The following is a 16,711-nucleotide window of genomic DNA, read 5'->3' as shown; positions in this document are numbered from 1 at the left end:
CCAGTCATGTCCAGCACCCTCTCCACTGACCACTCACAGAACTAGGAGGGCTGCCCTCCCCAAAGGAACAGGCCAGGCCAGCTTGAACGTTTCAGCTCAATCAGCGTTCTGCTGAACACCACAGCTCTGAGATCTATTGATAGTGACACAAGAATAAGTTTATTACCAAAGACTAGAGATTCGGGAGACAGTGAGGGAGGATGTTGGAAACAAAGTGTTACATAGCAAATAAAAGCACAACACACTTCCTAGAGACTAAACTTAACTACCGGGTTAACCTCCTGTCTACAGAAGTTTCTCTCACCCGAAGTCCCCTGCAGCCAAGGTTGGCTGAGATCCGTTTTTTGTAAATGTAAACACACTGTCCGTTTCCTTCCTTGGTGCAGGATGAGGGCAGGGTCGTCTGTGCCTCCTCAGTGTACCCTCAAATTCCACTGTTGTTCCTCACAGACAGGCTTGTTTTTCCTGTGCACTGCTTTCCCTGTTGCCGTCACATCTCTTCGGTAACAGTTGACTGTGTATGTAAAATGGGCATCCAGGGTGCAAGCTCACGCTGCTTAATCTACATCACTACAGAGAAATGCACATTTCTTACTTCCTGTCCTATGGAAAACCTGTTCTTTGTCTTTGCTGGTGACTAATACCTTGATGCAGACTTTAAAACGTATTTCCAGTATATATTCAAATTCCTTACATAGTATCTCTGTACACATCTATAACTGATGAAGAGGACAGGTCGCGTGGTAAGCTGGGCACAAACAAACAATATGCATTTTAATACGGCTAAAGGTAAATGTATCCATCTAGAAACAAAGAATGAGGCTATACTTACAGGATGAAAGCAGTGACTCGGGAAAGGATTTGTGGGACGGGGATGGAAATAACTGAAGCTGAGATCCCAGTGTGACACAGGAGCCAAAAGAGCTAATTATCAGAGGGGTGGCCGTGTTAGTCTGGATTTGTAAAAGCAGCAAAGAGTCCTATGGCACCTTAAAGACTAACAGACGTATTGGAGCATGAGCTTTCGTGGGTAAATACCCACTTAGTTGGATGTAACATGAAAGCTCATGCTCCAATACATCTGTTAGTCTATAAGGTGCCACAGGACTCTTTGCTGCTAAAAGAGCTAATGAGATCCTGGGATGTATAAACGGGAATCTCAAGTAGGAGCAGAGAGGTTATTTTTCCTCCGTATGTGGCACTGGTGCAGCTGCCGCTGGAATCTCGTGTCCAGTTCTGTACCCACAGTTCAAGACAGATGTTGATACATGAGAGAGGGTTCAGAGAAGAGCCATGAGAATGATTAAAGGATTAGAAAACCTGCCTTATAGTGATAGACTCAAAGAGCTTCAGCCACGGGGAACAAATATTTGACAATGGGCTCTTCAGTGTAACAGAGAAAGATCTAACAGGATCCAATGGCTGAGAGTTGAAGCTAGACAAATTCAGACTGGAATTAAGATGTACATTTTTAACATGGCAGATAATTAACTATTGGAACAGTTTCCCAGAGGCCATGGTGGATTCACCATCGCTTATCATTTTTAAATCAAGACCGAATGTTTTTCTAAAAGCTCTGCTCTAGTTCAAACAGGACTTGTTTCAGGGAAGGTCTGTGCTGTTCAGATGATCACTTTGGCCCCTTCTGCCCTTGGGACCTACGAATCGATGAGAACATGGGGCCATACTGTGAGGGGAAAGAGTCAGAGGAGAGTGAGAGGTTACAAAGAAGAGGAGAGTGGGCATGAGGGAGCGCAGAAGATGAGATGGGATGGGCTTACTGGGGCACATGGAGATGTTATAGGAGGAGAGTGGATGAGAAATTTCTGCATCTGTTCCAGGAGAAGGAGGCAAGAGTTGTAGGAGAACCAAGGGGTCAACCAATGAAATGAATAGACAGCAGATTTAAACCAAACGGAGGGAAGCATTTCTTCACACAGTGCACAGTCAGCCAGTGGAACTCCTTGCCAAGAGATGTTGTGAAGGCCAAAAGTATCACTGGGTTAAAAAAAGATGGGTTAGACACAACAAATCCTGCCTCTTGGTGGGGGCATTAGACTAGCTAACCCTTGCGGTCCCTTCTAACCCTCTGGTTCTATGATTCTAAGAATGAGATAAGTCCCTGGAGAACAGGTCCAATGGCTATTAGCCAAGATGGTTGGGGGATGCAACCCCATGCTCTGGGTGTCCCTAGCCTCTGACAGCCAGAGGGAGAATACTGGGCTAGATGGACCATTGGGCTGACCCAGCTACATTCATCCGATGGGCGGAGGGAAGTCATGTCGCAGTTTGTCAGTTTTCTCTTGGAAGAAATGGAGGGAGGAGAGGTTTGAACAGCAAGAGACTTGCAGCCACCCTACATAAAGTGAACACATGGCTGATGTGGGCCATGTGTGCCCAGGGCAACCCCGAGGGGACATTGTGTGTCTTGTGTCTTCCTCACAGGCCACCGACCTGCACCCAGCCGACATCAATGGGAAAGCCGATCCCTATATCGCCATCAAGCTGGGCAAGACAGACATCAAAGACAAGGAGAACTACATCTCCAAGCAGCTCAACCCCATTTTCGGGAAGTAAGGCACTGCGACATTATTGTGGTGGCCACAGCTGAGATTGCTGGGCGAGGGCTAGTTTGGATGCAGAGTGGGAGACAGGCCCTGCCCTGAAGAGAGCAAGCAGGGTCAGGAAGAGAGCCCAGGACTCCTCAGCACTAGCCCAGTGGTCTAGGCAAGGGCCCATCCTGCTGGCCTGTCTCCAGTCCTGGCCAGTGCCTTCAGAGGGAGGCAGAGAACCGGGTCTTGGCAACCAGGGAGGCTGGAGTATAAAGTCTAGGGTAGGAGAGGAGCAGGAACGCAGAAGAGCTGAGCGGGTGGCTGCTGTCAGCCGCCCGGGGGACGCTGAGGGTTGGTAGATTTCCGGTCGTGCGGCAAAGAGCCAATGGAGATCAAGGCCCTGTTGTGCTGTGCTAGCTAAATCCAACGCAAGAGACAGTCCCTTTGCCAAGGAGCTTGTGATCGAAACAGAGCAGCGGGACAAAGGCAGGCGTGGCGTCCCCATTTCATCCAGCACCGGGTTTATGGTGCTGGGCCCATACTCAGAAGGGGCACCAGTACCCAGACTATGTCCCCACCCCCATTCAGCCTCACCCCCCCACACTCGCTCCTCTCCTCCCCTCCTCACCCCCTGCTTGCTCTTCTCTGTTCACTGATTGCTCCTCACTGCCCCCTCTGTGCCTCGCCCCCCACTCACTCCTCTCCATCCCTCCCCCCCACTGCTCACTCCTCTCTGTCCCCTCCCCATGCAAATGGTAGGTGGAGCCGGGGGGAAGAGGCTGGGTGGGGGCGGGGCCTCAGGGCAGAATGTGGGCGGAGCAGGGGCGGGGTCTCAAGGCAATGTGCAGGCAGAGTGGGGGCGGGGTCTCAGGGCAGAATGTGGGCGGAGCAGGGGCGGGGCCTCGAGGCAATGTGCAGGCAGAGTGGGGGCGGGGTCTCAGGGCAGAATGTGGGCGGAGCAGGGGTGGGGTCTCGAGGCAATGTGCAGGCACAGTGGGGGCGGGGTCTCAGGGCAGAATGTGGGCGGAGCAGGGGCGGGGCCTCGAGGCAATGTGCAGGCAGAGTGGGGGCGGGGTCTCAGGGCAGAATGTGGGCGGAGCAGGGGTGGGGTCTCGAGGCAATGTGCAGGCAGAGTGGGGGCGGGGTCTCAGGGCAGAATGTGGGCGGAGCAGGGGCGGGGTCTCAAGGCAATGTGCAGGCACAGTGGGGGCGGGGTCTCAGGGCAGAATGTGGGCGGAGCAGGGGCGGGGCCTCGGGTGGAGTGTGGGGCAGAGCCGGCTGCCGGGTGAGCCGGGGCCATTGGCAAGGGTGGGGCCTGCACCGAGGCCCAGGGGTAAATGCTCTTTCGTTCTCTCTGCTCCCCGTCCCCCAGGTCGTTCGACATTGAGGCCACCTTCCCCATGGAGTCCATGCTGACGGTGGCCGTGTACGACTGGGACCTGGTGGGTTCTGACGACCTGATCGGGGAGACCAAGATCGACCTGGAGAACCGATACTACAGCAAGCACCGGGCCACCTGCGGCATCTCACAGACCTACTCCACGTACGGAAACACCTCCCACCTCGGGCTCTGCCACTCCAGTGCCCTGACAGCGTGGGGATGAAACTGCCCCCGGGCCGAGCGCCAGCCCCGGGCCGATACCGCCCCCAGGCCAGCAGGGCACGTGGGAGCACACAGTGTGCTACTTACCACCGGGCCTGTCTGCTCCTGAGTGGGGCACCCCACGTGGAATAGCAGGAAAGCAGGGCAGGATCAAGGGCATCAGCAGAGGGTGCATAGGCACTCCAAGAGTGGACACGTAAGGCCAGGACTGAGGAGCAGGGCAACCCAGAGGGGGGCAAGTGGGGCAATTTTCCGCAGGCCCTGGGCCCTGCAGGGGCCGCCACGAGAGTTTTTCGGGGCCCCTGGAGCAGAGTCCTTCACCCACTCTGGGGGCCCCAGAAAACTCTCGCGGGGCCTGGGCCCCCAGAGCTTCTTCCACTCCAGGTCTTTGGCAGCAATTCAGCGATGGGGGGATCCTTCCACTCCGGGACCCACCACCAAAGTGCCCTGAAGACCTGCGGCGGGGGGTCCTTCCGCCCTGGGACCCACCGCTGAAGACCCCAGGCCCCCTGAATCCTCTGGGCGGCCCTGCTGAGGGGCATTGGCAGAGCTTGGTGGGGAAGCCCAGGACTGGGGCAGCAGGGGGCTGTGGGTCAGGATTGGGGGGCACTGGCAGAGCTGTAGGGGGTGGGGGAAACCCAAGACTTGGATATCAGGGGGCAGTGGGTCGGGATTGGGGGGCACCGGCAGAGCTGTGTATGAGGAGCCCAAGGCAGGGACCACAAGGGGCTACAGGTCAGGACTTAGGGGCACCAGCAGAGCTATGTGTGGGGAACCCAGGGCAGGGACTGCAAGGGCTGCAGTTCGGGATTGAGGGGCACTGGCAGATCCATGTGTGGGGCGCTCAGGGCTGGGAGAGCGGGGGACATTTGCACACTCCCTTCCCGTATGATTCCCGGTTCCTTCCAGCCCCAGGGGAGCGGGGCCAGCCCCTTCTCCCTGGGCGAGTTGGAAGCAGTGAGATCTGCAGAGGCTCTCCCTGACCCCAGCCCTTTGTTCACAGCCACGGCTACAACATGTGGCGGGACCCCGGGAAGCCCACGCAGATCCTCGCCAAGCTGTGCAGAGAAGGCAAGGTGGACGGGCCCCACTACGGCCCCGGAGGGCGGGTGAAAGTCGCCAACCGGGTCTTCACCGGCCCCAGGGAGATGGAGGATGAAAACGGTAATGGGGCCAAGGGCGCGGCACTCCCTCGGCTGGGTGGGAGGGCTGGGCTGGACAGCTGCATTGCTCCCTCCACCCGTGCTGCCCATCAGCTGCCTTGAACTGGTTATGTGGAAAGTAGCTGCAGTGTCTGATCTGGGGCAGCCCAACCCTTCCAGAATCGTGGGGTTTCTCTGCAGCTACCCCCTGCCCGGTCCTTGCAGACGCCTGCACACACCTCCCCTGCTCTGAGCACCCCCACAGGTCAGGCAGCGAGCGTGCCAGCAAATCGAGCGCCTGCTTTGCAATGGAGAGACGAGGCTGGGGGGCAGCCTGGCCTGGCCGGGCAGGGGGCACTGGGAGAGGCCTGACCCAAAGCCCCCTGAACTCAGAGGACTCCTCCTGACTTTGCTGGGCTTGGGTCACGCCCAAGAGGTGAGACAGCCCATGCTCTGTGCCCCTGCGTTCTCCTGCCCCGGGCTGGCTGTGGGGAGCACGGCCCGGCCGGCCCGGCTCAGCGCTCGCTCTGCGCACACAGGTCAGAAGAAGCAGACGGACGAGCACCTGGCCCTAGCGGTGCTGCGCCAGTGGGAGGAGATCCCTCGGGTGGGCTGCAAGCTCGTCCCGGAGCATGTGGAGACGCGGCCGCTGCTGAATCCCGACAAGCCCGGCATCGAACAGGTACCACGCGCCCTCCTGGCATCGGGGTCACTGGAGAGGTGAACGCAGCACCCCCTCTCGCCCTCGGGGAACGCCAGACCTGCTGAGCCTCATGGGTTCCCATGTGCAAGGCAGACCTAAGGCCATATGGACCAGCCCCATCCCATCCCTCAGCTGGAGAATCCTGCAGGGAGAGCCCTTCCCACAAAACATTACCCCTGGGGGCAATAATAGCAATTATCTCTGCCTCCCAGGCCCCAGCACTGTCTGATTAGCTCCCCCCCACCTTTCCATACCTTCCCAAGCCCCCATTCCCTTGTGCTCCCCAAGTCCACAGCTGTGCGGCCCTGGCTGCTTTCCTCACCCCCCGGCCCTGTTCTCTACCCTCATGCACTTGTTTCCCCTCCAGCTCCACCCTGCAACCCCGACCCATGGCCAAACCTCTCCCTGCCCTTCCCGCCGAACCCCATGTCCCCTCGGTACCTCGTCTATTGCCTCTCATCTACTCCCTGGGCAGGCGACACTCGGGGGTGGGGGAGCAGGGGGTGCAGCTGAGCGCCCAAGCTGGCAAAGATCTCTGCGAATACGGCCTGCCCTGCCTGGTGCTGCAAGGCGGGAGGGGAAGGATCCCAGGAAAGGGAGGGGAGGAGACAGCAGGGGGCAGCTAACTGGGTCTCCCCAACATTGCAGGGCCGGCTGGAGATGTGGGTGGACATGTTCCCCATGGATATGCCAGCACCTGGCCCTGCCATCGACATCTCTCCCAGGAAGCCGAAGAGGTAACGAACTGAGTGGTCGCCTGGGGCCAGCCCACACCCCTTCCTCATGCTGCCACGTGAGGAGCGATCCCTCCAGCCCATGCTCCTGGCCCCTTGATTTGGGAGGTGGCTGGGAATCGGGATGTCACGTCCTCCGTCTCCTGCTCCCACCGGCTGCCCACAGGGAGGCAGTGTACGTGAGGCCCCAACCAGGCACCGAGGCGGAGTTAGCGCCTGCAGGGCCTTGAGCTTCTGTGGCCAGAGAGGTAAGGGCCTGATCCAAAGCCCAGCGAAATCAGTGAGGCTCCTTCCACTGGCACTGGGCCAGGTCTACCAGGGGAGCAGGAGAGCTCAGGACCAGGGCGTGAGCCAGCCGCAGGAGGGGGACAGAGAGTCTGGGCAGGGAGGGAGAAGAGGAACCGGTGCTGAGCAGCAGCCCTTGAACCAGCGCTGGGCCCCTCTCACCGTGGCCGGGGCAGGGAAGCAGGTTCAACAGCTTCCAGCACCAAAGCGCCTTCTGCCCGCCTGCCGCCGGGAAAGCTGAGCCAGGGCCCTGCCGTCTGTTCCCGATCGTGTCTAGTGGCCAGGGCCAGACCTGAGTGATGTGAAACACCCAGCAAAGCCCCCGCCCTCTCTGTGCCCGCGTGTGAGTGTGAATGTGCCCAGCCTGCACGTGAGACAGAGCAGTGCCCCGAGAGCCCCGTCCATCAGCGACGAGGCTGCAGCCCTGGGGGCGTTGCAGCCCAGGGTGTGATGCGTATTATCATCAGCTGCTGTGAGTCAGCATCCCTGGCAGGGAACCATTGCAAGGAGCCACCCCTGGTCATGCCTGCTGGAGCCCTAAACTGTATTAATTATGAATCTGTTACTCAGCTGCATGCTAGGGGCCTTGGCTGGGCCCCTGCCCAAATGAGCCTACAGGAGAAGGGGCTCCCTAGCTATGAAACCCACAGCGCGACCTGGGGGACATGGGCTCTGGCTCCTCCCAGCTCCCCGGCCCCCAGCTGGGCCAGGTGGCAGGGCTCTGCTGGACCATCGGGGCTGCAGGGATGCTGGTTTGAGCATGGAGGGGAAATTCTGCTCCCATTGGCCCCTGGTGCAGCCCTAGGGACTTCACCTGAACTCTGCGGAGGTGTATTTTATGGACCCAGGTGCCAGCGGCTGCTGCAGCAACAGGCTGCCCTGCTCCAGCCCCTGAACTGGGAGCAAGCTGACCAGGCCCGGGAGTGGGCTACCTGCCCAGGTCCCCTGGCCGGTGTCTGGCAGGACGTCAGATTAGCGCATCCTAATGGCTCCTTCTGGTCTGAAACATCTGCAAGGCCCAGGACCACGCTGCCATGCAGCTCACAGCTGAGCCCTCCTCGTGGGCCTGCACCGTGGCTCCCCTCAGGAGAGGGGTCCTGTCCCGGGGAGCCGATCCCAGCACCCCACCGGCTCTGTGCCGTTCTGCCCCACATTTCCCCGCCGGCCTCGCCTCACCTCCTTGTCTCCCTTCCAGATATGAGCTTAGAGTGATAGTGTGGAACACAGATGAGGTAATCCTGGAGGACGATGATTTCTTCACTGGGGAGAAATCCAGTGACATTTTTGTCAGGGGGTAGGTACAGCGCGGCACCGGCGCCTCGTTCCGGGATCCCACTGGCGCTTGGTCTGGGGGTCATGGGGGTGAATAACAGACATTATGCTTCTTTGTTTTGCCTCTGTGTGTGTCTCCCCTCCACCTCGCTTTGCTGTGTCTGCTCCGCGCCTGGTGTGGGCTGTCCCTGTGTTCCCGCCCCGCCGGCTGCTAGCTATGAGCTGTGGGTGATAATCTGGAACACCGACGAGGTGCAGCTGGAGGACAATGCTTTCATGACAGGAGAGAAGATGTCTGACATCTATGTCAGGGGGTAACGGACGAGGCCTTGCCGCCCAGCCCCCCTCCCCTGCAGGCTGTGCAGAGGGACACATGTGCCCGCTCAACCTGTCCTGAGTGTCACCGGCATTCCTCGCTGCCCCACCCAAAGCCAGAGCGTGGGGATCTGGGGGGATCAGCCAGGCCTGGCCCGATATGTCTGGCCCCGGGCTCCTCCCAAGCCCATTCAACTCCAGCGCCGAGTTAACTCCAGTTCCACACACCGATGGGTTCCTTGTCATGACCAGTCGCAGCAGCCAGGGGTGAATTTGGTGTCCATGAATTTGGTTAGTTCTCCCAACGCTGCTTGGTGCCAGCGCTGAGCCAGGACTCGTCTGGTGCCCGGCTAGTGTCTGTGGCACTGCCACGTTCATTCCCCTTCCGGGGCCCGATGAGGCACTTAATTCCTGGTCTGATGCCCGATGAGTCCAGCAGCTGGTTAGTTCCGCATCTGGTGCCCAGTTGCCATTACATGGTGAGCAGCTGCTGAGAGCTGCTCTCAGCCACTCAGCGGGCGCTCCCTGCGCTCAGCGTGCGCACTCCCTGCGCTCAGCATGGGCACTCCCTGCGCTCCGTGGGTTTTCCCTGCGCTCAGCATGGGCACTCCCTGCGCTCCGTGGGCACTCCCTGCTCAGCGTGGGCAGTCCCTGCGCTCCATGGGTTTTCCCTGCGCTCAGTGTGGGCACTCCCTGCGCTCAGCATGGGCACTCCCTGTGCTCCATGGGTTTTCCCTGCGCTCCGTGGGCACTCCCTGCGCTCCGTGGGCACTTCCTGCGCTCAGCATGGGCACTCCCTGTGCTCCATGGGTTTTCCCTGCACTCAGCATGGGCACTTCCTGCGCTCCGTGGGCACTTCCTGCGCTCAGCGTGGGCACTCCCTGTGCTCCATGGGTTTTCCCTGCACTCAGCGTGGGCACTCCCTGCGCTCCGTGAGCACTCCCTGCTCAGCATGGGCACTCCCTGCGCTCCGTGGGTTTTCCCTGCGCTCAGCATGGGCACTCCCTGCGCTCCGTGGGCACTCCCTGCTCAGCGTGGGCAGTCCCTGCGCTCCATGGGTTTTCCCTGCGCTCAGCGTGGGCACTCCCTGCGCTCAGCATGGGCACTCCCTGCGCTCCATGGGTTTTCCCTGCGCTCAGCGTAGGCACTCCCTGCGCTCCGTGGGCACTCCCTGCTCAGCGTGGGCAGTCCCTGTGCTCCATGGGTTTTCCCTGCGCTCAGCGTGGGCACTCCCTGTGCTCAGCGTGGGCACTCCCTGCACAGCGTGGGCACTCCCTGTGCTCCATGGGTATTCCCTGCGCTCAGCGTGGGCACTCCCTGCGCTCTGTGGGTTTTCCCTGCGCTCAGCGTGGGCACTCCCTGCCCTCCGTGGGCACTTCCTGTGCTCAGCGTGGGCGCTCCCTGCGCTCCGTGGGCACTCCCTGCTCAGCGTGGGCAGTCCCTGCGCTCAGCGTGCGCACTCCCTGCACTCAGCGTGGGCACTCCCTGCGCTCTGTGGGTTTTCCCTGCGCTCAGCGTGGGCACTCCCTGCGCTCCGTGGGTTTTCCCTGCACTCAGCGTGGGCACTCCCTGCTCAGCGTGGGCAGTCCCTGTGCTCTGTGGGTTTTCCCTGCGCTCAGCGTGGGCACTCCCTGCGCTCAGCGTGGGCACTCCCTGTGCTCCGTGGGTATTCCCTGCTCAGCGTGGGCACTCCCTGCGCTCCGTGGGCACTCCCTGCTCAGCGTGGGCAGTCCTTGTGCTCCATGGGTACTCCCTGCGCTCTGTGGGCACTCCCTGCGCTCTGTGGGCACTCCCTGCGCTCAGCGTGGGCACTCCCTGTGCTCAGCGTGGGCACTCCCTGCGCTCCATGGATATTCCCTGCTCTCAGCATGGGCACTCCCTGCCCAGCGTGGGCCAGGCAGCACTGGGTGGCTCCGGGTCTGCAGCTGAGCCCTGCACTAAGATCGACCCTGCTGTGGTTGTGACACCCAGTTCCTGCTGTTCCAGTTCCAAACCCTGACTACGGGTATGTCTACACTGCACTTAAACCCCCATGCCTGACCCATGTCATGCATGTGGGGCTCAGGCTATGGGGCTGTTTAATTGGGGTGTAGCTGACCTGGCAGGCTCTGGGACCCCATGAGCAGGGAGCCTGTGTCACCACAGATCAGGGCAGTGTAAACTATGAATTGCCTTGGGCTGGAGCTTCCCAGGGAGTTCGTCATCATTCGCCATCACACTCACACAGGGCGGCCGGGGGGGGGGGGGGGACGGGGGGGGCGGCTGGGTTGCCTCTGCCAGCTTTAGGCTCGGCAAATAGTTAATGTGTAGATTTCTTTTCACACCTCTGAATGAGGAATTCCCGCCCCCCAGCCTGGCCACCTCTCTGCATCCCCCCCCTCGAGCCCTCTGCATGGGGCTGGGCTTTCATGCCATTACTCTGCAGGGAGGGGTCCCTGGGATCATGGTGACACGTGGCATTAGGCAGGGGAGTGGAGGTTGGGTACAGATTTTGCAAGGGCCGCTGATGGGTGCAGGGCAGAAGGGGCAGCTTGGGTTGCTGAGAAGTTTTGGGGGTTTGTAGTGAATAATCATCAGTTGAGATGCTGAGGCCAAAAAACTTCACACACTCCTGGGCTGCACAACGGGGATCTGGAGTAGGAGCCAAGAGGTTATTTTGTGTCTGTCTTTGGCACTGGGGCAGCCACTGCTGGAATCCGGTGCCCAGTTCTGGTGGAGTCGCTGTTCAGGAATGATGTTGCTACGTCGGAGAGGGGTCAGAGAAGAGCCACGAGAATGATTAAAGGATTAGACAGCGATAGACTCACGGAGCTCAATCTATTTAGCTTCCCCGGGCGAAGGTTAAGGGGTGACTTGATCCCAGCGATACCCGGGGAGCACAGATTTAATCGTGGGCTGTTCAGTCAGCAGGGAAAGGGCTAACAGGAGCCAATGGCTGGCAGCTAATTCAGACAGGAGCTAAGGCATCATTTTTTCGTAATGAGGGTAATTAACCCCGGGACAATTGCCCAAGGGTCAGGGTGGGGTCGCCAGCACTGGTGATTTTTAACTCAAGGTTGGATGATTTTCTAGAGCCGCCGCAGGCTTCCTGGGAAGTGCCCTGGCCTGGGTTATCCAGGAGGTCAGATGAGATGATCACACTGGCCCCTTGGGCCCTATGAATCTGCAAACCTGCCCTCCCCACAGCCACCTGGTGCCCCCTGTGCCAAACAGGCAGGCCCCCGAAGCAAGAGTCGCTAACCATAACCTGCAGATCCTCCCTGCAGGCGGAGTGACAGAGTCACATACCCCAGGGGGTCTCCTCTCCAAGGGGGCAGGGGTGCAGAGACACGTGTGGGGCCAGCGTAGCGGATGGTCGCACCAGTGTCCTCCAGGGCCTGGCTGTCGGCAGGTCCCTAGCAGGATGTCACTGGTGCAGGTCCCATCTTGCTGCTGAGTCTGTTCGCTCGCAGCGTTGCTGGAGGAACGAACGAACGAACGAACACACACACACACACACACACACACACACACACACTCTCTCTCTCTCTCTCTGTCACTTGTAGCTTACATGTTCCCTTCCTCAGTCCCATCCCCCTCCTCCTCATGTCCCCTTGGGCCGCCCGGGTTCTCCCAGCCCTCCTGGGTGCGTGGCCCCCGCTGGCCCTTCCAGAGAGTCATTGGGCCCCTGCCCGTAGTGGTCGCCTTTTGAGCTCTGCGCGATCGGCCCCATTGGTCAAGCCCCCAGCCCGTTGCTGTGGTCGTTGTGCCCGTTTTGTGTGTCTCTGGGCTGCATGCTGCAGCTGAGGGGCTCTCGTGGCAGCTCCTTGGCACGGGGCTTGGGGGGAGTGTCTGGTTGTCCCGTTGCTCCCTGTGACCAGCCCCGTCCCCCTGCCCGACTGTCTGGTCCCCGCAGGTGGCTGAAGGGCCAGCAAGAGGACAAGCAGGACACGGACGTGCACTACCACTCGCTCACGGGCGAGGGCAACTTCAACTGGCGCTACCTCTTCCCCTTCGACTACCTGATGGCGGAGGAGAAGATCGTCATCTCCAAGAAGGCGTCCATGTTCTCCTGGGACGAGACCGAGTACAAGATCCCGGCTCGCCTCACCCTGCAAGTCTGGGACGCCGACCACTTCTCTGCTGATGACTTCCTGGGTGCGTAGGTGAAGGGGGTGGGGGCCGGGGGGCGTAACGCACTGCCAGGCCGGGGCAGGAGGCCGCGGTGGGGCAGGGAGAGCTGTGCAGCACCAGGCCGGCGTCGGGGATCTGCTCTGTGCTGTTCGCGGCTGGGCAGGCGAGGCTGGAGGGAGAGGGTGAGAGGATAGAGAGAAGGGAGGCAGCCCCAGGAGAGACCCTGGTGGTCGGAAGCCACCAAAGGAGCTGCTGATCTATCAGGACGGGAGACCCGCCCCCCCAGGAGCCCAGCGGAGCGGGACGAGAGCTCCAGGGGACCAGCTGGCACTGGGACGGCTTTTGTTTCTCCCCGGCAGGGGCCATCGAGCTGGACCTGAACCGCTTCCCACGTGGTGCCAAGACGGCGAAGCAGTGCAGCATGGACATGGTGACCAACGAGGGTGACCTGCCCCTGGTCTCCATCTTCAAGCAGAAGAGGGTGAAGGGCTGGTGGCCCTTTGTGGCCAGGAACGAGAACGACGAGCTGGAACTCACGGTGAGGATGCCGCGGAGCGGGGCACTGCTGAATGCAGCACAGCAGTGTGAGCCTGGCCTCAGTCACTACCAGGAAGGGCCCTGGCGGAGCTGGCATGGGGGGGCCCGGGACCAGGCCAGTGGGGGGCTGCAGGTCGGGACTGAGGGGAGCTGGCGGAGCTGGGCATGTGGGGCCCAGGACCAGGCCAGTAGGGGGCTGCAGGTCGGGATTGAGGGGTGCTGGCAGAGCTGGGCATGGGGGGCTGCGGGTGGGGTCTGAGGGGCACTGGCGGAGCTGGATGTGGGGGGACGTGGGCGGGGGCCTGGGACCAGGCCAGTGGGGAACTGGGGGTCAGGATTGAGGGGCACTGGCAGAGCTGGGCATGGGGGGGGGCCCAGGACCAGGCAAATGGGGGGCTGTGGGTCGGGACTAAGGGACACCAGCGGAGCTGGGTGTGGGGGGGGCAGGACCAGGCCAGTGGGGGGCTGCAAGTCGGGACTGAGGGGTGCTGGCAGAGCTGAGGGTGGGGGGCCCAGGACCAGGCCAATGGGGGGCTGCAGGTCGGTACTGAGGGGCACTGGTGGAGCTGGGCATGGGGGGGGGGCAGGACCAGGCCAGCGGGGGGCTGCGGGTCAGGATTGAGGGGTGCTGGCGGAGCTGAGGGTGGGGCCCAGGACCAGGCTGGGGGGACTGCGGGTCGGGATTGAGAGGCGCTGGCAGAGCTGGGGGTTGGGGGCCCAGGACCAGGCCAGCGGGGGGCTGCAGGTCGGGATTGAGGGACGCTGGTGGAGCTAGAGGTGGGGAGCCGGGACCAGGCCAGCGGGGGGCTGCGGGTCGGGACTGAGGGGTGCTGGCGGAGGGGGGGGTTGGGGGCCCAGGACCAGGCCAGCGGGGGGCTGCAGGTCGGGATTGAGGGGCGCTGGCGGAGCTAGAGGTGGGGAGCCGGGACCAGGCCAGCGGGGGGCTGCGGGTCGGGACTGAGGGGTGCAGGCGGAGCTGGGGGGCCAGGACCAGGCCAGTGGGGGGCTGCAGGACAGAAGCGATGGGTGACTCATTCCCATCAGAGGCTGGGCTCCTTGTCTGACCCATGCGGCTCTCGGGGCTGGGTGCTCTGCCCAGCCATGTGGCAGGTGCAGCCGGTCCAGCTGTAGCCAGGAAGCGCAGAGCCCCGTGGAGCTGAGATCAGAGCGAGCCAGAGGCAGCCCGACCCACACTGCCTGGCCCTGGGCACACCGCTGGCTCCGCTCTCTGGCGCTGGTAGATCCTGGGAGCGGTGAGACTGTTTCTTGGGGTGGGGTGGGGGTTATGGTCACCCCCGCCAGCTCAGGTGATGTGCGCTGGGGGCAGCTCTGCTGGGAGGATTCGGCACCTTTCCAGCCGTAGGCCCCAGGACACCATCCCAGGCTGCGGGATGATCCCCCGTCCCCGGGGAGTTCTCAGCCAGGGTTGTCCTGGGCCCCCGAGCGACTCTCTCTGCTCCCCCAGGGCAAGGTGGAGGCTGAGCTGCACCTGCTGACAGCGGAGGAAGCGGAGAAATCCCCTGCAGGGCTGGCCCGCAATGAGCCCGACCCACTGGAGAAACCCAAGTAAGTGACGAGGCAGCAAGGGGACCAACAAACATCATGCCTAAGCCTGTGGGGTCCTGGGAGTGGAGGAGGCTGAGGATGTGGGGCAGGCAATGGGGATGAAGGCTGGGTAGAGAGGGGGGTTAGGTGCATGGAGCTGATGCTACACGGCAGGGAGGGGGCTGGATAGCTGGTGGAGGCACCCCATGATACAGACTATTATCCCCCCATACACATCCAGTTCTCTGTCTGTCAACCTTTCTTTCCTGCCTTCCTTCATCTTCTCCCTGTCACTCCGGCTGCCCCCCTGCACCCTCCCCAGCCGCCCCGACACCAGCTTCATCTGGTTCCTGAACCCCCTGAAGTCCATCCGTTACTTCATCTGGCACACGTACCGCTGGCTCCTCCTGAAACTCCTCCTCCTCCTCCTCGTGCTCCTCCTGGTCGGCCTCTTCTTCTACTCCATGCCGGGCTACCTGGTCAAGAAGCTGCTGGGGGCCTGAGGCACCATCCCTTTGTCCATGGTACTTCCCACCCCGGACACCCGGGGCACATTTGCTGGCTGAGCTCACTGGAGGGGCCCGTGAAGGCGTTGGGTGCATGGGAGGGGACTAAGGTGGGGTGTAGTTGGGCTGCCAGGGGCCCTGGCCAGTCCCATGGGTGACTCATTGGAGACTGGCCAGTGGCTGGGTCTCCCGGGGCTGATGAGCAGCTGGGCTAAGGCAAGGCGGGAGCTGTCGGGAATTTGGGGCACAGCCAAGGGACAGAGGAACTGGCTCGGCCCAAGGCAGGCGGGCGGGCGGCAAGGGGAGGCACAAAGACCTGGTGGTGGGGTGGGGAGAAGGTTCTTCCCCTACACAGGGGCCTGGCTGTGTCTAATGCTGCTAACCCGGGCCGTGCGGCTCTTCCTCCCCACCCCCCCACCCGCCCGCCTCCTGCTGCCCGTTGGCCAGTCGCCCCGACACCTCCTTCATCTGGTTCCTGAACCCGCTCAAGTCCATCAAGTACCTCATCTGTACCCGCTACAAGTGGCTCATCATTAAGATCGTGCTGGCACTGCTGCTCCTCATCATGGTGGGACTTTTCCTCTACTCCATGCCCGGCTACATGGTCAAGAAACTGCTGGGAGCGTGAGGCCGCCTGGGGCCGGGGCCACGTACCCACTTGCCACGCGCAGCGGCCTGGCTGGGGCGGCGCCAGGACTGGGCTTGTGGGAAGAGCCCGCAGCTTCTCCTTGTTTGCGTTTCCTTCTGCGCGGCTCCCTTGGGTGTAGTTCTCTCCTGAGGCCGGAGGGAAGGACGTTGGGCCTGGGGCACTGGGGTCCCTAGCGCTTTCCCTGGGTGAATGCAGCTGACCAGGTCAGCAAATACAGGGCGGCCGAGCTGGCTCTAGGATTACACTCCCCACAGCTAAGAGCCTCTTAGCCAGGCCCAGTTCTGGCTCCCAGAGCCCCAGGAGGCCAGTTGCCCACGCTCACGGCTGGCCTGGCAGGGGGGGGGACGTGGTTTGTTCCACGGCCAGCGCCGCCCTGGGGAGCAGGTGCCAGGGAGAACGGGGGTGTTGCACCCCCGAGAGGTCACATCAGAAGAGCCTGAGGGGAGGAACCGTGGGACTCTCCAGACAAGCAGCCCCCTCTGCTCAAGTCCCCCAGCCCACAATCCCGTGCTGGCTCGGTGGCTGCCCATGACCAAAGCCCCCAGGCAGGGGTGACGACAGTCACCCCAGAGGCGGTGGAGAAAGCAGCAGCAGAGCCGGGGAAACATGCCCAGGCTGTGAGGAGGCAGCTCTCCAGGCTGCCTGCCGTCATTGTGTGGGGTGGGCCAAGACCCAGCCTGGGCCCGTTTTCCAGCCCCCCCGACACCTCAGCCACTCCATGGGGGCCAGTGCACGGCTTGTGTGGGAATCCTTCG

The 16,711-nt window shown here is 61.5% G+C and overlaps 1 protein-coding gene across 1 annotated transcript in view; it reads left to right on the top strand.

Annotated features, from left to right (window-relative positions):
- OTOF (otoferlin) overlaps positions 1 to 15,834 on the top strand; it is a 193,013-nt gene extending 177,179 nt beyond the window's left edge. The window contains 11 exon segments of the mRNA XM_030555087.1: positions 2,446 to 2,573; positions 3,925 to 4,095; positions 5,159 to 5,319; positions 5,837 to 5,979; positions 6,649 to 6,737; positions 8,215 to 8,313; positions 12,502 to 12,743; positions 13,079 to 13,257; positions 14,722 to 14,822; positions 15,124 to 15,325; positions 15,755 to 15,834. Coding sequence (XP_030410947.1) covers positions 2,446 to 2,573; positions 3,925 to 4,095; positions 5,159 to 5,319; positions 5,837 to 5,979; positions 6,649 to 6,737; positions 8,215 to 8,313; positions 12,502 to 12,743; positions 13,079 to 13,257; positions 14,722 to 14,822; positions 15,124 to 15,304 — 1,494 coding nt within the window. The 3' untranslated portion in view covers positions 15,305 to 15,325; positions 15,755 to 15,834.
- The last annotated feature ends 877 nt before the right edge of the window (positions 15,835 to 16,711 follow it).

This window comes from Gopherus evgoodei, chromosome 3, assembly GCF_007399415.2.
Source record: "Gopherus evgoodei ecotype Sinaloan lineage chromosome 3, rGopEvg1_v1.p, whole genome shotgun sequence".
Classification (NCBI taxonomy): Eukaryota; Metazoa; Chordata; order Testudines; family Testudinidae; genus Gopherus; species Gopherus evgoodei.
The sequence above is the reverse complement of the archived record's forward strand: the minus strand, read 5'-3'. Positions and strand labels throughout refer to the sequence as shown.